The sequence below is a fragment of the Frankliniella occidentalis genome, unplaced genomic scaffold, assembly GCF_000697945.3.
Source record: "Frankliniella occidentalis isolate FOCC.00 unplaced genomic scaffold, Focc_3.1 Scaffold30, whole genome shotgun sequence".
NCBI lineage: Eukaryota > Metazoa > Arthropoda > Insecta > Thysanoptera > Thripidae > Frankliniella > Frankliniella occidentalis.
Genome location: NW_026267160.1, coordinates 434,369 through 457,799, shown reverse-complemented (window position 1 = coordinate 457,799; position 23,431 = coordinate 434,369). Strand labels below are relative to the sequence as shown.

Here is a 23,431-nt window from a genome sequence, read left to right as displayed (position 1 = left end):
ACGATTCGCTCCCGGCGTCCCCACCCACCGCTCCCCCACCACGGCCGCGACGGCCACCGCGCGAGTCAAGCGAGCCGCCGAAATCCCCCCGTGCGAGGCGCGGCCCGAATCCGGTTCCAAGCCGCGTTTCGATTGTGGTCGCCTTCCTAAAATCGGGAGGCGATTTCCCTCGTTCGTCTCACATGCCCACGCCACCCCGAGGGAGCAGCACGGTCGCCGGCTTGACTTGTGCGGGCGTGAGCGCGACTATCAACTGACTGCTTTACTGCGTTGGTGAGCCGCGCCGCGCCGTGCCGCGCCGTGCCGCGCCGTGCCCCGCCGCGCCGCACCGCGCCGGGCCGAGTCGAGCCGAGTCGAGCCGAGCGCCGCCGCGCCTGGGCCTGGGCCTGCCACACGCTGTAGCGCGGCGCTGGGCGGCTCAGTCGGCCGGCAACGTCACTGGGGGCCGGACGCGCCAGTGTGTGTGCTGTTGCCGAGGGAGAACCACTATTCTATTTCATGAAGGAAGGTAATGGCACAAGTGTAGTTTAGTGCGTGCGCGCGCGCCGCCCGCCCGCCCGCGCGCCCCCGCTCGCCCGCCCGTAGTGTCCTTCCCTCCGAGCGCGCCCCGCCCGCCTGCCCGCCCGCCCCCGTCCGGGATAAGTGTTGCGCGCCAATCGGATTGCCCACCTCAAGACGCACTTCATCTGCTGCTGCTGCTGCTTCTGTTGCCGTCGCCGCTGCCGGTCGTGCCTGGACCAGTAGACATGGTGCGGGTGCGGGGCGCCCGCGGCGCCCGCGGCGCCCGCCCGCCCGGCCCGCCACGCCCCCGACCTGTCATCCAGTGAAGTGCAGTGTGACAGGGGTGCATCGCCAAGGTCACGCCAGTGCCCTGCGCTTGTGGATGCGTGTGTGTGCGCGCGCGTGTGCGAGTGTGTGAGCGCTGGGCCGGCGGGCTGGGCCGAGCGGCCCCGGGCCTACTGCCGGGTTTTTGCAAGTCCAAGGATGATGCGTTGATTGCACGTGCCGTTTCGCGGCCCGGCCGCCCGGCCCCCCCGCGCCCGGCACGGCTCGGCTCGGCTCGGCCGCGACTTGTCAAAGTGACTGCTGTGTCCCCGGCCGGCTCGGCTCGGCTGCGCTCGCCTAGGCCCGCCCCGGGCCCCCGCACACTTAAACGAATCAGCTGATACAAGGAGGCGCCCGCCGCGCCCCGCGCCTCGCCCCGCGCCGCGGCACTGGGTCAGCTCGCACCCTGCGCCGCCCCGGCCGGGGCCGCCCAACCCCGACGAAGGACTTCCGCAGCAGCAGCAGCAGTGACACAAGTGTGCACGGACAACTCTACGCAAAGTGCGACGCGCCAAGACAGTGACCGCCGACGGCGGTGATTTGCAAGCAAGTGTGACTGTCGGTGAATGTGAACAAGTGTGTGCCAGTGGATACTTGACGGCGCAGTGAAGTGAGCCAGTGCAGCCCCTCTTGTGCGAGTACACCGAGTACAGTAGGCGGTAGGGAGTGAGTGGGCGTGTCTCACTGTACCTTTTTCGGGGTGGGCCCGTGCCCCCTGGCAACCCCAGCTGGGGCACGGCGCCCCCGGCCCGGCGCAGCCCGGCGCGGCCCGGCGCGGGGTCGGTCGGTCGGAGGGCAGGGCGGGGCGGCGCGGGGCGGCGGTGTAGGGCACGGCGCAGCGGGTTGTGGCGGGGCGGGGGCGGGGTGGGCAGGGTCGGGAGCGTGCAGTGCGGAAGTGTTCACTGCCGATGACGATCGAAGCCGCGTGATTCGGCAGCAGTTTGAGAGTGCGGCCTGCGCCCGCCCTGCCTCGCCCCGCCCCATCGCGCCCTGTCCCCCGGGGCCCACGGCAACAGCACAGTCCGCCTGTCTTTCTGCCAGCCTCGCTCGCCCCGCCCCGCCCCGCCCCATCGCGCCCTGTCCCCCGGGGCCCACGGCAACAGCACAGTCCGCCTGTCTTTCTGCCAGCCTCGCTCGTCTGCCGCGAGTGTTGTGTGGGTGAGTGAGTGAGTGGACGTGTGCGTGCCTGTACGAGTGAGTGAGTGAGCGGGTGAACGAGTTCCTCGCGAGTGCTCGGGCCCAGCTCGCCGAGTTCCGTCCCGTCCTTTATTGTGACGTGCCGTGAGTGCAAGGACGCGGCCGTGGACGCACGCACGGCGGGCACGTGTGCCGAGCCGAGCCCCGCGCGCCGCGAGAGCCGCTCGCTGCTGCGGAGTTCGCCGAAACGTAACGACATGACACGGCACGACTGTTTGCCGAGCGGAAGACATCAAGTCGTGCGTGTGCTTAGCGCGTGCGTGCGTGCGGTTGTGTGGGTGTGGGCCAGTGCGTGTGTGTGTGTGTGCGTGGGTGTCTGCGATGGTGTGTGAGTGTGTGTATGCGCGCGGTGTGAGTGGCGTGCACGAAGGCATTTCCACCGACCGCTCGCACGTCCGTCGCCCCGTCCTCTCGTGCGTGGTCGCGCGGGTGCGTGCACGCACGCCCCCAGCCGCCTTGATGGCGTTCGTGCAAACTGTTAATTTGCCTGCGTGCGTGATCGCGCTGCGGCGGCGCCGGCCGGGTACTGTGTCACTGCGCCGCAGATTATCGATCTGGAAAACGAACGGAAGTATATGGACGTGTTCGTGTGTTGCTGTGTGTGTGTGGCTGTCTCTGTGTTGGGCCCCGTGTGTCTATTACATTATCATTATTTAACATTTTTTCTAAATCGGATGTCCTTTATTATGTCCATTATATTTTCACACGTTGCGCCGGGTCTCTCCGTCTCCGTTCTTTTCCATATAGTTTCTCTCTCTTTCTCTCTTGCTTTTGCGCGCCTCGTGTGCAAGTTTTACTACAACTGTGCTGTATGGCAGAGGGACGTGTATCTCTGCTTGGTATCTGCCATGTATGTATACCTCGTACATAGCCGGCGGCGTGCATGGTGCGGGCGGGCGCGCGCTGCGGCGGGCGCGGGGGGCACGCTCGCGGTACTTATTGACGGGGGCTTCCACACGTGCACGCCACCGCGCCGCGAAACACACTCACAGACTCACACATACGCACACTCACACTTACACACTCGCCCACACGCACACTTACACACACACTCGTGCACGCCTCTTCGGTCGCGTTGTGGGTAATTAATCGGATCTCCCTGGTGTCCCTTCATCGGGACGGTGGGACGGTGTGTGTGTGAGTGTGTGTGTGTGCCGTGTATGTGTGCGTGTAAACGTTTGTCGTCCAACTTGTCGCTGCGGAGGGGGTGATAATGATTAGTGTGCGGTAGTGTCAGTCAGTCCGGTGGAGACGCGACGCGGCGCGCGCGGGAACTTCTCTTGGGGAAATGTATTTATGCATGTCTGGTGGTGGTGGTGTGCGAGGGAGACGGAGGAGAGAGAGAGAGAGACAGAGACAGAGAGAGCGAGCAGGGTGAGCGCTATGACACGTGTCTCAAGTGCCCTGTGCATTATCTGTTCATTGCGCCGGCGTGTGAAGTGTGCGCGTTGATCATACGTCCCGTCCCGCCCCGCCGGCTGTACAGTACGTACACCATCACTCGGGCGACGCGTGTGCATGTGTGTGTGTGTGTGCACGTATGTGTGCGCGCGCGAGCCGCCCGCCAAAATCGCGTTGCACACGCAATCATGGATCCTGTGTGCGCCGCGATGGCGGGGCACGTGGACGCCGGTGTGCGTCAGGCGCACGGGCGCGGCAGGGCGGCGCGGGTGTGCACGGGCGCAGGTGACACGCCACGCCAAGTGGGCGCCCGTGCAGCCTTTATCGCCCGGCCGGGCAGGCTGGGCAGGCTGCTGCTCTGCCAAATTTCCTTCTTTCTTGTCGTTGAAGTTTTGGGAGAGCGGAGAGTGGCGCGCCCCATTGTTGGAAAGAGAGAGAGAGAAACTGTTATTGACTTAGGCTGTGAAGAGAAGTTGTTCGCATACTCGCGTTTTTATCGCCGCTTTCGTGAATGAGGGCGTACAGTCATTTTTTGACGGCGTTTTCTCACTGTTTGATTACTCTTGTTTTTAATTGCTGTGCCACTACAATAGTTGGCCGCCTTGCATCCTGGGAGCAGCCAGCAGTTTCGGAGCTGCGCGGCTCTGCTGCAGTGTGCGGGTGTGTGTATGTGTGTGCGTGTGTGTGTTCCTTCAAATCTCCTCAAAGCTGGCCGCTGCTGACGTAGCTGGCTACGTTATTCGCTGCCTCCTAAACGCAGTATCTCTCGCCTCGGCGGCTCCCAGCCGCAGCGGCGGCGCCCGGTTACACTCTCCTCTGTGTGCTGGTAATTAGAATGGGCCGATGGCGGTGGTGGGCGGCGAGGGCTGCACCCCTCCCCAAGAATTCGCAAGTTGTGCTCGTCTCGATTTGACGAGCTGTGACAAGAATCCTCGCGCTCCTTCCTTTCTTATCTCCCCGTTCTGTGAAAACGCCGGCACATTAGTCTAACTCGTGTCTGTTCCGTCTGTTGCAGGGTGAGAAGACTAGACATGGGCAGTGGGGAGCACTACTGTCTGAGGTGGAACAATCATCAGAGCAACCTTCTCGGCGTATTCAGTCAGCTCCTGGAGGACGGGTCGCTTGTGGACGTGACGCTGGCTTGCGCCGAGGAGGGCCACTCGATCCGTGCGCACAAGGTGGTGCTCTCGGCCTGCTCGTCCTACTTCCAGACGCTGTTCATCGCGCACCCCGCTCGCCACCCCATCGTCATCCTCAAGGACGTGTGCTTCCGGGAGCTGCGGACGCTCGTCGAGTTCATGTACAAAGGGGAGGTGAATGTGGAGTACTGCCGCCTGTCCGCGCTCCTCAAGACGGCCGAGAGCCTCAAGGTGAAGGGGCTGGCCGAGATGACCAACCTGGACAAGTCGCACGAGAAGGAGGCGGAGCGGGATAGGGACCGGGACAGGGACCGCGACCGGGATCGCGACAAAGAGCACGACGACAAGGATAGAGACCAAGAGAGGGAACGGGAAAGAGAGAGGGAACGGGATAGGGATAGAGATAGGGAACGGGAACGGGAGAGAGAACGAGAAAGAGACAGAGATAGAGAAAGAGACAGAGAAAGGGAACGGGAAAGAGAAAGAGAACGTGATAGAGATAGGGAAGACAAGGACCGGAGAAGAGATCGCAGTGATCAGCAAGACCGTGAAGTGAACAGAGAAGACGATGTGCGGCAACCCCAGCCGCCGCCACCTCAGGAGCACCCCCAGAGTTTAGTACAAAGGCACAGGCAGAGTCCGTCCGTCTCGTCGCCCAGCCCCCTACCGCTGTCAGCGCCGCCCAGGAGCTCCGCCAACGGCGTCAGCCTCCTGGAGCCGGGGGAGCTGCTGCTGGGCCTACACGGTGGCGTGCACCCCCACCCGGGCGTCCACGTGCCGCTGCTGGCGCACCCCATGCCGCTACCGCTGCCGCTAACGCACCACCACTCGCGGCTCCTCAACAGCAGCCCGGACTCGCCGCCGCTGCCCGCCCCCGCGCTGCCGCCGCCCCCGCGGCCGCCGTCACACAGCCGCAGCCTCTCGCCGTCGTCGGGCATGTCGGGCCCGCCCAGCAAGCGGATAGCGCGGCCACTGTCCAGGATGGAATCCAGGATGGACCACTCGAGGGTGGAGTCCCGGATAGACCACCTCCGGCGCGGGGACTCGAGCCCGGACTACGACTGCCACGACCCGGACCCTGGCGGGCCCGCGGACGCCGACTGCTCGGCGGACGAGGCCGACATGATGGCGGGGTCCCCGCTTAGCACCTGCAGCGGCGAGCCCAGCGACATGACCATGGCCACCAACCTGAGCAACCCGAGCAACAGCGGCAGCAGCAGTGCCAACATCAACAATAACAACAACAACAACGGCATCCCGGCCACGTTGGCGGGGTGCTCGGGCTGCCCACCCGGGGTGTGCGGCCTGCCCTCGTCACCACTCTCACTAGTCCAACCACCCTGCTCGTCCGCCGCGAGCAGCCGCCTCACCTCTCCCCTCGGAACGCCCCTCGGCACGCCCCTGGGAACGCCCCTCGGCCTAGCAGGGAGCCCCATCCCTGGGCCGTCCGGCCTGCCGCCCGTGCAGCAAGTGCCACTGGTGAGTGATTCTTCAACTTTTGACTTGAATTTTAGTGCCTCGGGTGATTTGAGATGGCTCATCTGCCTTCCTGTTTGGTCCCACAGTCTCTGAAAAAGGAAGTGGATTGGGACAGAGGAGACCGAGACGACAAGAGCGCCACGAGTGAAAGCCCGTCAGACTACAGCCGGCATCCGCCCGATTCGGTGAGTGACATTGACTGTATACATTCCAACTCCTGCGGATCCACGAGTCACACTCCCACACCTGCGCGGGGCGGGCCCATTCGAGTATCGAGGCGCGGCGACGTGTTTAGGGAGAGGCCTAGGGGTTACGCGACAGTTCGGTTTGTGCGTTGCTGTTCGGCATAATTAGCGGTGCTCTTTTACATAGACATGAAGGACGTAGAAGTAGCGTCAGCACAGCGTTATGTATATATATCTTTCTAGATGTTTTCGTCACTCATCTTAGATGTTTCAAGAAAACATTTTTAGAATTTCAATAAATTCGACATCTAGATGCCGTTAACTTTTGTTGATAGATGACCTCTAATATCCTTTCTATAGATCCTAGTGTCTTGCAAATTAGAAAAACTGGAACCAATCTAGAAGTTACAACTGAAATATGTCACATTTGGTTTTGCTGATCCCATAATTATCGTACCGCATGCTTTAGAATCGCGACAAGTGCGAAAGAACCGTTCGAGCGCGCGGTTTCTACAATTCGCATCCGCGCCACTCACAAACACCATGAGTGATATTCCCGGCACATGAATGAAACCCATCTCCTTGTTTGGTTACGTTTATCCCCACCTTCACAGTACTGCCCACACCCCCATATTTTTTACCTATTGCAACCCCTTGACCATCATTTATCGTTGCATGTCTCAATTTACTCTGCATGGAAAAATAGACAGTAATTTATTTTCACTATATCGTTTCATTTTTACATCATAGTTTGTCAGCTTATTTATTGACAGCCAAATATATTTACTACTTGTATTTTATCTTTAGACGCTTTTATGAATCGCTCCAGTATTATTTTATCCTAGAACTAGAACTAGTACTCTGCATTTAAAACGCTACCGGCTTTTACACTTATAAACCGTCAAAAACTGGGACCATAGGTGTCCGAGAAAGGGCGAGTATGTTGTGTCCGTAACGCGTAAAGCATCGTCAAGATATTTTATTTTGTTGAATCAGTCATGACCGAATGATGAACAGCTGTCGTTGGTTCTTCAGTTTAGAACGGGAAGCTCTTTGCTGACTATAGCCGATTAACACAGGCGGTTCAATGCAACTCCCCTCGAGCGAGTGCCCAATTTCTGTAGTCAAAACGAGGTAATAATCTACATGTGTGCAACTAAATTCAGCACACAAAATGTTTCCTTAATTGCCCCGAAGTAAATTAAGAATAGTGGCAGATCGATGTCTTAAATAAATATAGACCCAATTATGAGGGTTTAAATAAAAGATATTTGCAATTCTGAAAAAGACAAAGCAGCACTCACACTGTCCTAAAGGAGAATTAAATGCATGTGGATCCAGTGGATGTATGTGTGTATGTATATGTGATTGCACGCATGTTCTTCTTGGAAAATTAATCTGTCTTGCTTTTTTTCAAGAAGTTGACCTTCATTTTTTTGGCCGTTGATTGTTTAATATTTATTTAAATTATTTTATCCTTTCTTTCTCTTTCTCTCTCTTGGCTCTTACGTTTATCTTTCTCTTGTTAGTTTTTTTCTTTTGATTCATGGTTCATAGCTATGTAATCTAAATTAACGCAGAAGATTGAGAGATTTGAGAGGGGAATGGGGCGGGGTTGTAGGAGAGCTTCCTGTTACCAGAGCAAACCTCCCCGCCTCTGCTGCCAAAACAAAATGAACGTCAACTTCTTAATGCCTTTTTTTAGTACTCTACTCGCTCGGGGGGTGAAATTTTGGAATTCCCTCACTTTTCCTTGCACTTAAGATAGATGACCGAAAAGATGATTTACCTCCACTGTTGGTCGCAAGAGACTTTGTGGCTTTGTGACAAACCGAATGTAGCTGCACCGAAAGAATGCGCCTCTAAGATGGACAGTCATTGATTCTTAATCACATTAACGACCATAGTAACAATCACCGATAAACGGTTAGAAAGAAAAAAGAAGTTGATGTTCCTTTTTGTTTTTGGTTGCAGGAGAGCCAGGGCCTGGGGGGACGAGGGGGTGGGGGAGTGGATGGGGACAGGGCATCCCCGCCCCGACCCTTCCTCTGCTCGTACTGCGGAGCCACGTTCCCCCACCAGAGCAAGTTGACGCGGCACATCTTGTCGCACAGCCTGGAGACGCTCAAGTTCCGCGAGCAGCTCGCTATGCAGCCGCCACCCGGCCTGGGCGCCGGCCTGGGACTGCTGGAGCCCCTCAACCTGATCGAGAACCATCTGGCCAGCGTGTCGCACTACCACGACGGCCCCATCATGGAGCTGGACGGCGCGCCCAACACGGTGCTCTGCAAGTTCTGCGGCAAGTCGTTCCCCGACGTGGGGTCACTCATCGCCCACCTCCCCGCGCACACGGGGGACCGGCCGTTCAAGTGCGAGTACTGCGGTAAGGCGTTCAAGCTCCGGCACCACATGAAGGACCACTGCCGCGTGCACACGGGCGAGCGCCCGTTCCGGTGCACCCTGTGCGGTAAGACATTCTCGCGCTCCACCATACTCAAGGCGCACGAGAAGACCCACTATCCAAAGTACGTCCGCAAGTTCCTATCCTCGCCCGGCAGCCCCGTCGACGCGGGGGAAGAGGCGCAAGCGCAGCCTCAATAGGGACGTGTGTGTGAGGCTAGACTGTGTTGTAGGGGCGTAAGTGCTTCTAGTATGATGTATAGACGAAGTAAGGACAAATGTGATAGAATATTTTTAAAGATTTTTTATAGCGCGGCGTTTTACTCCGCAACGTAATGTTTTAGTTTCCGTTCTCCCGTTTTGTTGTAATGTGTTCGTCGTAGCTTCCATGCACCGATGAATGTTGATACCAATGTATTGCACCGTTGCCGTTGGCTCCGGCGATAGCTACATATCGGAATGTTTAGTTAGAAAAAAAACTAGGTGGTGGGGGTGAGAGGGAGTTGATACTCTGCCAAGTAGCTTAGATATTCACAGGCGTTCTCCCTTGTACAAAATCTAAACTTTGCCCCGTCGTACCCACTATTTCGCATTATTAAAATTAAAACACAAACAATTCACTCGTGCATGCCACAAAGAATAGAAAATCCTTGTAAGTAATACCTAGATTAACCGAGCAAGATCTAGAGGACATTCTCGTCTTGTGTTTTGATTCACGCCGCGTCCAAATGCGGTAATCCTATAAGGCCCCCTCCCACTTCCCCCTTTCCTGTGCACTTAGAGGAGCTCGCCCCGAACCGTTTCAGCAATAAGTACACGTAGTGCTGTCTGTGTTAAATTATGGCTATCGGTTTTATGTGATGAAAGGTCTCTTAAATTTTTCTTTTATCGGATGCATTTTGCCGAAGAGTCATATAAAAAACCTCACAGGTGTATTTTATATATTCACTCAACGTTTTGTAATCTGAGCTCAACAATAATGATCACATATATCTGCCGTTCGATTAATAACCAAATTAATAGGCATTATTGTTCAGTTATTCTTGTGGCATAGTTTAAATTAATGTTTTTTGGGATGAAATTGATCACAAATAAGAGGCTTCAGTAGTTTTGATAAACTAATATGATAGGAACCAGGGTTTTCCTTACACTTTATAGGAACCATTAAATGTTGAATGTCAATACATATATTAAACCCAATGTGTAAGTAGACTCTAGGAAAAATGCAGTACTGATAGATAAAATATTTGTAAGCAGCATTTAAAACTAGTGAAGTAGTTCTGTATGCCTTGCAGTTGATTTGGTAACATTAAGGAGACGCTAAGCTAGCGCCAGATAAATTAAAAAAAAAATCGTGGGAATTCGTTTAAACCGGTTGTTCTGTTTTAGGTTGATGTTAAATGGAGGTGCGTTGACTCTAATCATCGTTCTTCTAGGAGAGCTCTAAGTGTATTTCCATTCATATCTCTCGTACTGCTCGGACGTACGTTGTTTTAAAAACAATAGACTTGTTATTGTCTGCCGATTACAAAAGTGTATTTGAGTTAAACACTGGAATCTCCTTAGTACCCAAGACGATACCTTGACGCTAGACTATCCCAAATCAGTGGCGTGCTTGTGATATTGCCCATCCTCAGCCCTTACAAGACATTCTTTATTGAAGCTTATTTTAAATTAATTTGTTTGACGACTTCATTAATTGGTCTTGTTCGGAATTATGAAAATAATATATCTAAGAGTTTCTTCAAGTGGGCGAAAGATAGATATTATTACTACCGTTGCTGAGAAGGCAGAGTCTAATGTAGAGGTATCGACACCTCTGTGTCATTAAAGATGACTATACATTAAGACTGGCTGGGACATGTGACTCATGCTTCAGAGCGCGGGTCGACGAAGCTGACGGTTGTCTCAAAAGACTGATGTGATGAAAAACAAACTCGCTTTTCATCTTTTCGAGTGCTTTAACAAAACATTAGGATATGTTACAATGTTGTGCTAGCGGTGGTGAATAGCTCAGGAGCAGGTTGTGTGTACAATGGAAAAAAGAGCTGCAACTGTAATTGAGGAATTCGAAGGTTATCTAGTCCTTAACTGAGATATAGAATATTTATACTGAAGGATTTAAAAAGCATTCTTTAAAAATAACATAATACATTTCATGTTTATTCGTGGTTATTTATTGGTTTAGGTTTGCGTGTTTGTGTTTCGTACAAACATAGAAAGGAAACTGTGTAGATGATGTATTTTGGCATAATCGTTATACTCATTTATAGTTTGTACACATTTGGCCCGAATCTAGAGCTTTGATGAAGATCCCACCATATAGGCTGCTTTTAACTATGTGAATCACTGGATCGTGTAGCGAGATCGCGTTGTTTAGTATTCACAGTGTGAATGGAGAGAGACCCGTACAGTAGGTAGCGCTTTATGTGATAATGTTTATACATACATATTTAATTTTTTGTAAATATGATATTTGTTTAGTTTTGAAATGAAAGAGTGCAGAGCGAACGTGTTTTATGCGTATCACGACATTTTCTGTTAATTGACAAAACAAAGAACCGTATTTACTCAGTTCCAAGATCACTAGTTATGTGCCCCTCCAAGTTCTGTCAAAGATTATATCGTTTGTTTGAGATCATAGTTGTCACCGCTCTCAATCATCCATCACTTAGTTATAAAACGGAAGTGATCTTCTTTTCAGCCCTTTTATTTTCGTATATGATCTTTTCTGTCATTAATTCTCTTTTTCTGAAATTAATTTTAACAGGGTCTACGGAGAACGGGCTTTCTGAAAGAACCATTATTCATACTAGTTATACTAGACGTAAAGAGACCTGGAAGTGTTTTCTTTGCGTCAGAGATCTCTGCCCTGCCGTCTCCCCCTCAATCAGCCCTTTGCTCACAGAAAATCTCGTAGTTAACAAATCAATGACCAACTATATTTGTATCTTGTTAAAGGGTAAATACGGTACAGTTAAAATTGTTTAGAAACAATATTTTATAAATTGTGTCATTTGGAAAAGAATCCTTGTCAAAGATGTCTTTTGTAAACAATATTTAACGTTATTGGCCCTCTCATAAATGACTTGTTTACAAATAGACTGTCTCATTAAGTGTTTCAAAGTTTTTGCTTTAGAAAATGACTGAGATTGCTGTGCATTCACTCGGATGCCTTGAGATCTATTTGTTTAAGTAATGTCGGTACAAAATTTGTGCTTTTCATGGTTGGGAAACGTACACCTGATCCCAAACCCAACCTGATCAGCCCAGATGAGTGGAGCGCATGCGATTTGAGCAGTACGCTTCACAGATGTTTATCTGTGTGTTATAATGCCAATGTACGGGACTATGCACATATTTTGGAACGCATTTCTATTGTACTTCTGTGAGAATGCCATTTACTCTTTAGTGCGTTGTTGCACATCTATGATCATTATTGAATTAACTCATCTTTCATATCAAATGTATGCGTTACAAGATTTGTGCATGGCCCCATAGTAGGAGGGTGTCCCTCATCGTACTCACTTGTGATAGAGGTCCCCATTACCTGTCCTATCTGGGTTTGTTTTTATTTATTTTGTTCTGTTGTAGAGATTTTTGTTAACAGTATTAGGGGCGATCGGGTGGTGGGCAGAGCGTGGATGGAGAAGCTCGAGTGGAATGTGATACTACTAATAGTTTAGTGGTTAGTACTTTGCAAGCGCTGCAGCAAGAAGCGAACGCGACCAAGTACAACTAATAGCCTGGAGGTCATACCATTTGTTTTGCCACACTTCTGCATCAATAAATACACATTCCTGTCCGCACTTCAGATGATAACAGCCGTTTAATTTCAAGCTTATTATCCTGCAATTCAGGGACAACAAATATTATTTTTATTTTTTGCGCAGAGAAAGTTGAATTGCCTTCAATGATATATTTCTGAACTCGACCAATCCCTTTTACTTTACCCGGTATTCCACTAAATAATTTTAACTGTGTGGATTTTGTCTTTGGAAACGTTTTTCTTACTTGCTTTTCCCCCGCCATCCTTATCTCGTTACACTTCTCTTATTCATAAGGGAACAGATGTTAAGTATGGGTCGAAATCTGTAATGCGGGCCCGACAGCCATTGGATATATATTTTATTTGATGCAGACATATCTCTTTGGTTGTGAAAGGTGATGACGAAGCGTGGTGGCCACCCAGGAGCTAAAGGCGTTTTGGTTGCTGAAATTCCCTCTGTTGTACAGATTTTTGTTAGGTTTAGGGAGTAATGATGCTAATATACTTTTGTTAAAGCTGACAGGCACCATACTGCTCTGAAACAGTACGCACTACAAATTACGCATTCGTAAACCAGAAGCAATAAATATTACAATACAATATTTCATTTGTCTAAAATATATATCTATTTTTGAAGACCCACAGTTTTGCTGTGCATTATTCGCGTCAGGGTTAACGCGCATAATCTCGTTAGATGTTGTTTCGTTGTAAATGAGGCAGAATATTTTTGTAGCTGCTTAACTGTTATGACGATGGACACGTTATAAGAAATCTTGTTAGCTTCTATTATTTGTTTTCAAATCTATTGTTACCATGTTATTGTGGACAGTATCTGTTTAGCTATAGGTAGACATTCCGTATCTTAAATCATCTTATGAATTGCTGTAACTGCTGATCGAATATTGTGCGGGCGTAGAAATTAAATTAAGAACCTGGCCGATATTTTATCAACTTTCGATTTTAACGGTTTTGTCCCTTGCTTACTTTGTCAGTCTCGTATAACGACCAGAATTCCGAATAAGCAATATGCTTGGTTAAAATTCAACTTGGCCGAACTTGGCCGACAGCAGTGTGCGTACGTACTACGTCTTTCGTTTGACTTGAAGGGTCTTCCCAAAATCAATGTGTTATTTCCGTATTATTGCGTGCTTGCTCTAAACTTTTGTCGAGCAGGGTTCGTTACTATCATGAGAATCTGAACAAAATGCGCTTTCTGTTTCAAGTGTAACCTCTTTGTTCTTGCGTTAAAATGGATTGAAAAATGCTACAATACATATCAAGGGACCAAGTTTCATCTATAATTTCAAGTATAGAATCAGTATGTGGTTTGAAAATAACATTGTATTTTGATTTGTAAATTCTGGCTCTATTACCAAAGAACTATATTTGACTAGACTCATTTTAATTTTTGTCAGATACAAAAGCTCAAATTCAGTACACTAGACACTGTACCGAGGTACACTTGCAGACGGGCTGTGCTCGTGTTATTAACATATGAACAGGGTAAAGCAGCCGCAACTCGCCATTGAATTTTTCTTATTATGTAGGTTGACGTCATAAAGACGCTCTGCTTTCTTGTTAACCGCTACAATCATAGCAATGTTAAAGAACGATTCCAAACTGTTTTCTAAATGAAAATTGATGCACAATGTCTGCCGACTTCGCCTGAGAAAAATGCCGCTTTGGTAGACTCATTGATTTGAGACCCTCTATCGTCACATGTTGCACATCACTCCGTCGTTTTATTGATTCAGGCCTTTTCTTGCCCTTCGTAAAAGTGATTTCATTCTTTTGAGAAAAATGCGCTCTATTGCTATTCCTATAGTGGATCATCAAGTGTTTTGTTTAGAATCAGATTATATATCCCCCAGATTTACAAGTCTGTGAAAAGAGTTACGTTGTTGTCGTTATCAGTGTTTATTTTGTGTATAAAACTAACACAAAGACTTTTTGGATACCAAAGCTTCTTATCAGTAGTGACTACAGACCTAGACATATCCCAAAATTCAGTTTTGTTTTGGTTAGTTGGTGAGGGAACGGTTGGATGTAATGTGATCTAAAAGTCTGTGCTCGGTCTTGATCGACGAATACTTTTCGAAATTAAACTCATTTCAAGGTCATCGGGAAGCATGAGTGGTTCTGTTTTTAGCATTAAAGTAACGCAAACTGGCGCATGCTGCGATTTTTCTATTGATATAGAGAACGTATACCACAAGTAAGAGGTCAGAGAAGCCAAAGAATTTCACCCGTTAAATCCTTGTTAATCATGGTTTCACGCAACTTTATTTCTGTGCTGAAAGAAACATAAATTCCTCCGCGGAATTTCCGTTTGCGTTGTTTTAAAGCATTCCACGTATACATGCTGTTATGTAAAATTAGTTGTGATGTTTATTTTTGATTATGGTTGGCTGTGTCTTGCCTGGCACTATGTTTGTGGGCATGGTTTGTCTTGTTTGTGTGTGGTTGTAATTACGATTGTTTTTTTTTTCTCCCCAAGGAGACAGTTATGCAAGTGATTGCTGTAATGTAGAGATCTTGTGGAAGGTGTTTTGTGTTTATTTTTAGGCAGTATAATTATTTGTCGTTTTTTCTTAGGTCAATGTTTGTATCTACAGATAAAATCTGTGTTGAGTCTGTGATTAAATGCTTGTAAATTTCACATAATTTATTCATCACACGGAAATAATGTACAGTTGAGTGATCATGACATGTTGGTACAAATGCATGACAAAAGAACACGAGATGTGAACAGCTGGCTCATTCCCCGTCGTTCCTCTTATTTATAATGTGCAGCCACTAGGTCGCACGTATTTTGTGTTGGCTTTTGCTAATTGTATATTAATTTAAAAAGTCACTAGAAAATATTTCCCTTTATTTTTTTTATTTATTACAAAGCATGTATCATTATCTTCTGTTTGTAATGAATAAAGCTTAACTGTAAAATTGATTAAGTATGAATCGCTTTCGTTTATTACATCCAAACAATCTTTTCGCCCTAAATACCCCTTCCTGTGAACGCCACAATACGCGCGGCGTCTAGGAACATACTAGGAACGTGCAACGTGCAACGTGCCCTAAATACCCCTTCCTGTGAACGCCACAATACGCGCGGCGTCTAGGAACATACTAGGAACAAACAACGAACGATTTTGGTGCGGATTACGCTCAGCCCAGCGTCTGCGTGGAGGGCGCCTGTCAACGAGAGGGTAGGCAATCTACGTGGCTCCCGAGCTCGCGCCGAGATCGGTTGCCCGCCTCTACGGCGCTTCGAGCACCTGCGCGCGCTGCGCTGTGGGAGGGCTGTTGTGTGAGGTAGACGCTTTGCTCCGTGCCCCCATGTCGTGTGACGCCCGTTTCTCTCTGCCCTCCAGGACTCGCTGTACGTCGGGCCGTGCACCTCCAGCTCGCGAGCGCGGCCCGGTGAGTCGCAGCCCAGCAGCCGCTCCTCTACGCCGTTCCAGTTCCCTTTTCCGACGTTCGGCACCGCCTTCAGCCCGTGGGGCGGGCCCATCCCTCCGCCCGGGCCGGGCCCTGGAGGCCATGGGGGTCCGGGGGCGCCTCCTGGGGGTCCCCCTGGCCCTCCAGGCCCCGGGGGCCCGATCCTGTCGCTGCTCCAGCACCCCACTCTGTTGACGTCGCCTCCGCTGGACCTCCGCGGGGACGACGTGAGCGGCACGCCGGCGGGGTCGGCCGGGCCATCTGTACGCTGCATCATCTGCCTGGCCAACTTCCCGTCGCCCTGGCTGCTGGAGCAGCACATGGCACTGCAGCACGCGGCCTACACCAGTAAGTACCCGTCACTGGCCGCGCTCAGCGACAGCGGCAGCGAGGCGGGGGGCGCCGGCGAGGAGAAGCCCTTTCGATGCGAGGTCTGTGGGCAGAGTTACCGATACAGGTCCGCCTACTTAAAGCACCGCGAGCAGAACCACCGTGCTCGCCTGCCCGCAGACAAGCTCTTCACGTGCGAAGTATGCGGCATGCAGTTTCGATACCTCAAATCTTTCAAGAAGCACCGGCTGAACCACGCCCTCGAGAAGCTGCGCTCGCGGTCGCCCAGCGCCGCCGAGTGCGACCCGCTGCCCCACCAGCGCGGCGCCCCGCTCGAGCCCATCTCGTCCACCGAGTACAGCTCCAGGATGCTGCTCATGATGGGCGGCCACACGACGCCGCCGCACCCCAGCGGGCGCGTCACCGCCCCGCCGACGGCCAGCCTGTCGCCCGTGGACACCGACGCCGACCAGGTGTCCAGCTCCAACGAGGCCCTGGGCCGGAGCGTGGAGCGCGCCTCGAGCGCGCCCGTCAGCAAGACGGAGCACCAAAACTTCTACAAGTTCTCCCTGGACGACTACTACTACATGGGCAGTCGCAGCAGCGTGACGGGGGAGGCCAGGCCCGCCTCGCGGTCCGGCGCGCCGGGCAGCGGCGGCGGCGGCGGTGGCGCCAAGTCGGACACGGAGCAGGACGACACCATTGACTCGCTGGCCTTCGCTCTCTCCATGACGGCCAACGGCGGCGCCGACGCCTTTCGCAACTCGCAAGACAACCTGTACACCATGCTGAGGCAGCGCGAGGAGCGGCGCTTCGCGTGCCCCTTTTGCGGCAAGTGCGTGCGCTCCAAGGAGAACCTCAAGCTGCACGTGCGCAAGCACACGGGCGAGCGGCCCTTCGTCTGCCTCTTCTGCGGCCGGGCCTTCGGCGGCAAGTCGGACCTCACGCGCCACCTGCGCATCCACACGGGCGAGCGCCCCTACCACTGCGAGATGTGCGGCAAGTGCTTCGCGCGCGCCGACTACCTCTCCAAGCACCTCACCACCCACATCCACCACTCGCAGAGAGAGCGAGGCATGCTGGCGCTCCCCCGCCCTCCGAGCAGAGCGAGCCCTGCGGCCAGCCCCGCCGGGGAGGTGGACGCCTCGTCGTAAACCCTGACGTAGATTGAGTTCGATTTGGGGTGCAGTAACAGCCGCCCGTCATTTTTATTTGATCAGGTACAGAGTCCGGTTTTTGTGTGATGTGCGAGACCTCTTCCTTAAACTGATATGTAACACAACGAACAACCATAATAAGATTTCCCGTTCCCGACCCTATTTGTAATATCAAAGATGTTTTTCACTATTAGCAATTTTATCGACAACTATTTTACATGTCTTCCTTTTATATGATTATTTAACAGAAGCTCACAAGAAGTGTGTAATGCAAGGTTGCACACCCAACTTTCATTTCATTACACCGTAAGAGAAAGTTCGTTCGCAATGTATTCATTGCCTCATTCATTTTTATTAAGTAATCTAAATATTATTTTTATGGATTTCACAGTACAAACAATTTAATACTGCCGTGTATAACTAGGATTAATAGAGTACACAGGTAAATCTTCTGAAATGCGTTGCCTCCATAGCAATTTTTTCGCCATCGGTGCCGAAATGAATGGCCCGTACAACGGGCGTAAAGCAGACTTAGTTCAGTAAAGCTGTCCCCAAGATGAGCGTTTCACGAGGAGACGCTGATGGCGCCGGCTGCGCGCCGGGTAGGCCGGCCCGCCAAGCTGCCGTGTGAAGGCGGCGGCCCGCCCAGCGCGCCCGAATGTCGAGAGAACGTTTTGTCCAACGTGCAACGTGCAACGTGCAACGTGCCCTCGCATCACCTCGAGGGACATTCATTTTGGGGGCACCTTTAGTTCGGGCTGTCGCTTAGCCGGCACAGTCGACAAAACTACGAGTACATTGATACAGGGATGTGTATATGGAGACGAGCATCGTCAGAAGGTCCACACATGCTGTTTCTTGCCGGCTCTCGGTGATCTTACTGTGTATCCTCTAAGAATAATAAGCAATAGATGCAAAACTGTAACATTTTATCTGGGAGCTGAAGCAAGTTTTTGGCATTTTGAACTACTTCTCGTTTTCAGGCTATAAGGCTCATTTGCCATTTTTGCTCAGCTCAAGCTCACAAACATAATACCTCATTTACTCCTTAGGAAAGTTGTGTGTTTAACTGCCTAGAAGAGGGATTCCAGATTGATGAGAATAGCGCGTGTTGTCGCCATAATAATGTCTGAATTTCTTGCTCAGAAGTATTTTATCTGTTGTCAGTAATCACTAAGGGAGTGTGATATATTTATTGATCAGTCCTTTTGACTAATTAGTAGGTATAAAAATCATGTATGGGCATTTATGTCATGTGGCATGTTTTTTGATGCAACTTTTGCTAAGATACAACTGTCTGTTATTTCATATATGTGATTATGTATTATTCTGGAAAGATGCTTCCGTGGACCCTCTTCGCAATAAATACTGAGTACCTACAAATACCTCATTTTGAAATAGATAACAATCAATGGTTTTTAATAAAAAGTATGGTTATAATATATTTAGAAACCTTCGATTCTCAGAACAGAAACTTTGTTATTTTTGTGTATTGATTTTCAATGTCAGTTTGTGAATGGATTTTGAGTGGATAAAGGTTTAAGGTTGTGATAGAAAGTGACTTATGTATGGGAGTAAGTAGACTGTTTTGGATTGGTATTTTGTGATGAAATGTGTATGTGATTTTAGGAATGTGTAATGGATGGAACTATCTGGGAGCACAGGCCTATATTTTATTTTTGGAGTTATATATGGCCCAGTGGCAATGGTTGCATAGTAAGTGGAATAGAACGTTCTTTTGTACTGAAGCGGTTTTAAAGTCTCTTATAGATCTGATACTTCAAATGCAATGACCAACAATTTATTGTGTTTTGAAAAATTTTGTTTGTGCTAGTTGTTTATGTGTGTAGTTAATCCCAATGCCAAGTTTGTGTCCTTGATGGGATCCATGAACAGACATTAGCTGTCATGGAAATCTTTGCCATGCTATATGAAGGGTGCCGTGATAATATTGAAAATAGAATGGAGGTGGTTGTGGCTTGAAGACTGAACTCAGGAATCAAAGATTGATTCCCTGCAAATTTTTACTTATTGGATTGCCTTTTTCAGATATTTTGGTGCAATCTAAGAGATGAGGTACATCGCACTAGAAGTTCTCAGACACCGTGCAATAACTAAATGTTGTAGTTCATAACTTACGTGTTATGTTTCACATATATCTTTGTGTGAATATGTATGTACTTACCAATAACATATTTATTTATCTCATCTTTTTATTGTCTTTGTTGTTTGTTTTTATTTATTTATTTATTTATTTATATTTATTGATTTATTTATTGACTTTTTAATTTATTTTATTGATCATTATGTTGTTTTTGTAAGCTTAGCAAATCCAGATGTAGGAAATGTGTTATTTATTTGAATTGTTTCATATTTATATTACAACAACCTAAACTTGTTTGTATTATGGTGAGATGTAACTACTGAGATTATCAAAACTTTGAGGTTTATGACAGTAAGATACTCGGATATTATTTAAAAGTTGTATCAACAGTTCTTACTTTGCTCTGAAAATTTAATAGCCAGTTATTTATTAAGTTCTGTGTACTATTCAAGACATGCTGTAAAATACTGATCAGAGATTAAGTTTATTTTGTTACTTGCTAGATGGTGTACAAATAATGATATTTGACAAGCTTCTTTTAGAATGGCAAATGTGTTATTTTGTCTTTCCTTTCTTTTCTTTAATGCATTGTGCAAGACTTATCGTTCCAATGCAGCTGACAGTTACCTGATGTGATAAACGCTTAATCATAACATACTGTGTGGAAATTCCATGACCCTGGTGGAGACTTGTTAAGGCTGATGGAAATTATTAGGCGTAAGGAAATACTGATATGTGATAAGTTGTTAGCAGTTGTCAAGCAGGTGTGTATGGTTGTAGGTAGGGGTGTTGTATTAGTGTGGTAAGATACAGTTTGCCAACTGAGTGGAATTTCTTTTTCTTTTTGATAGATCGTGATGATGTGTCTGTGACCTACCACTAGGGACTAGGAATATTTCCACCTCTATTCAGTCTTGAAAGTTAGATTAATGGTTTGGCTGTCTTGTCGGAACTGGAAGCTCTTTGTGTCGACTCATAACTGTTGTGATATACCACATGCTTGTTTTATCTATTCTTATTTCTAATTGAAAGTGTCTGATTAATAATGATAACAATTACTATTCATTTTCTTTTTTGATCATGTTTATATTTGTGTTGATTTATGCACGCAGACAGTAAATATTTATGTGTTGAGCAGATAAAATATGAGCACCTAAATAGGTATGTTTTGTATGTTGTAATGTATAAATATTCCCTTTATAAGAGAAATGGCAGTGTAAGAATACCTCTGTGAATTTTTTTTAAACGCAGATTTATGTACCTACTATTTTTAAGTTAGTTCAATTGTACAGCGATTATGTGATGCATTAATGCCTCGAATTTATCTCCTATCTGAATATGGTATAATTTGTTAGCTTCTTATGTTCAGAGTGTCCTTTGTATGGCATAGAGTTAATTTTGGTCTTCTTAATTATAGGAATTCCAAGCATAATATCTGTCATCATTACCTTGCTCATTTCATGGCGTTCTGCCTTGTGCCAAAGATTGTTACCAGCTCTCTCTTAAGAGTAGATTTTTCTGTTTTGGGCCTTTGCTGTTCTAAGCTATCAATTGATAAAGAGTTTGTCTCTCTCATTCAGGTTCATACTCTTCTACGTGACTTTTTCAATATTGTCGTTTTCATGGTGCTATTGTGTGTATAGTTCCAGTAAGGTCCAAAAGAAAATTATTTAAAGTTTACTGACATAAATTTGAGGCATTAAATTCCTATAATAATTTCATCAATCTCATGTCCTAGGAGTTACCGAATAATGTCTTGAATAGTTTTCTGCATGAAAACCTCAAGATCTGGCAGCCTTCCTCTCCTTCTCCTGAAAGAAAACTCATTTGCCTCATTCATTAGTATTTAAAGCCATTAAATGTCTTTCATTTTTTTCTATTGGATGTTGTAGTGTTCTTGTCAATAACTTCCCTCCAATCTTATACAGATCTCGTTCCAAATCGTTTTTCAATGTACTTAATTGTAACGTTCATGATGTAGATTTTTGCTATAAAGCTCTCTTTTCCTGTGTAGGATTCATGACAGTACATTGTTTGAAAACCAGCTTTTTCTTAATGAATCGTTTTCATCAGCTGTAGCTGTACTGCTTACATGCCTCTGATTTGAACATGACAGTTTTTTTTTATGAAGGTCAATTCATGTCAATTTTTTGTGATTCATACTAGTAGTACATTAATATTTGTTCCTTATCAAACAATCAATTTCAAATTTAAAAAGGTAGATTATGGTGAGTTTAAGTGGCAGCTGTCAGCTGTTGTGGTAGATTCCTATTGTAACCAACACAACAATTTCCAGGATGCAGGCCATTGGTCTAGTGGTTAACTTTAATGCATTCCGTTCAAGCTGTACAGATGATGCTTGTAGAACATATATGTTCATCATTTCATGATCCATTTCAAAAATAAATTGAAACATTTGTAAATCTGAAATTTGTTTTGGCTTCTTATTGGATCTAAAAATATGACAAGCATTGTGCTCTAAGTAGTTTTTTCTTCCAATATTTATTTTGAAAGAGTTCTTCAAATGACACGGAGACGACAACAAACTCTCCCAAAACTTTTTAACAAGCTCACACAAGGTTCCTTTTCCCCTCATCAACCCAGCGATTTTGTGATTTTCTCAGACCCTTAGAATTAAATATATGGATATTTTGTTGTTTCTTTTTTGTGATATGGCCCACCCAGAATCATCAAATTAACTGAGATTCTATTAATTAATAAGCTTAAAGTTGTAGAAAGCATTATGCGCAAAGCATTTGTTTCTACTTAAGAATCATAAAATACAGAAATGAAATCTTTCCTCTGGAATGTTTAAGTTTCAAATACCAATGAGCTAAAATGCATGGCCTTATGTAACTGATATACGTACATTTTTATAGTGTTGGTCCTTGAGCCTTTCATCAGTGTAAAAGTTAAATGAGGTGTGTGCTGCTCAATATACCTGTTGGCTATAATCATTCAGAAGTTCAGTAAATTTATAAGCCTCTTCTTTCCCTGTTTCCTTTTCTTTTATAGTTATTGAAAGTGTGTTCTAGTAATGTAATATTTATCATGTGCTCACAGACGATTTTTGAGTACATTTCAGCTACCTCATATTGATCTAAACTCAAACTCAATTTTGTATGACGATAGTTGTAACATGATTTGTGTTCAATGATGTCAAGGATAATATTGTATTTGCCCCTTTTGCCTGTCATTTGCCTTGCTCACCAACCTCTCTATTCCTATTTCTCTTCCTATGCACGCAAAACTCCTCTGTTGCTTCATTTTTCTAGTGAACTTCTTTGTAACATTATTATGTTGTCACTCAAAATTGAATGTGAAATTGTGAATATTTGGAAAATATTAAAGCTCACCGATCGTCCAAAGTAAGGTTTGCAATATCATTTAACATACCCTCAGCAAGGAACACAAATACGAAGAATCAACAAGACGTCCAAATCTGGAGACATAATTCAAAAATTTTATAAATATACAACACTTAGGGTACTGGCGATACTCTATGCGCACAGGGAACATACGCGGACGCGGGGTATCGACCGTGTGCCGTCCCGTGCCCGCTGCCCGCCCGCGCATACTTTGCAGAGCCCTGGAATGAGCGAGCCCGGACGCTCGTTTCCAAAACGTGGTGTGAGGTAGGGTAGGTAGAGGTTCTGTAAAGTCTCTCGAGCTGGGAGTATCGACGGTCTACCGGCCGGCCGGGCGCTCGCGTCTCTCTCGCACTCGCCGCTGCTAGATACGTCTGTCTCTGTCGCCCCGACTGAGCGTCGACCGCTCAGCTGAGCTGAGCTGAGCTGAGCGCCGTTCGGCTCACCCGGAGATGAGCTGAGCGGCTCTGAGCCTATGCCGGTAGGTGGCGCGGCGTCGCATGAGCGTCTAGGCTCGCTCATTCCAGGGCTCTGATACTTTGCAATGCTTTGCGCTCGGCGAAATACCCCCTCACCTCCGCACGCTTTAACGAAGGGAATGACACGTCCCTGTTTGTAGCTACACGATTGTAGCTGCAG

The 23,431-nt window shown here is 47.9% G+C and overlaps 1 protein-coding gene across 2 annotated transcripts; it reads left to right on the top strand.

Annotated features, from left to right (window-relative positions):
* Positions 1 to 338: 338 nt before the first annotated feature.
* On the top strand, positions 339 to 22,796 carry LOC113208222 (zinc finger protein 865). Of its 2 annotated transcripts, none has more exons than XM_026425130.2 (4): positions 339 to 508; positions 4,439 to 6,041; positions 6,128 to 6,226; positions 15,767 to 22,796. In XM_026425130.2, exons 2-4 carry the CDS (start codon positions 4,455 to 4,457, stop codon positions 17,315 to 17,317), a joined length of 3,237 nt encoding a protein of 1,078 aa, XP_026280915.1. In that variant the 5' UTR covers positions 339 to 508; positions 4,439 to 4,454; the 3' UTR covers positions 17,318 to 22,796. The 2 variants fall into 2 exon arrangements, with proteins under 2 accessions (XP_026280915.1, XP_052121768.1); XM_052265808.1 differs by lacking the exon at positions 339 to 508 and adding an exon at positions 3,721 to 4,249.
* Positions 22,797 to 23,431: the final 635 nt, after the last annotated feature.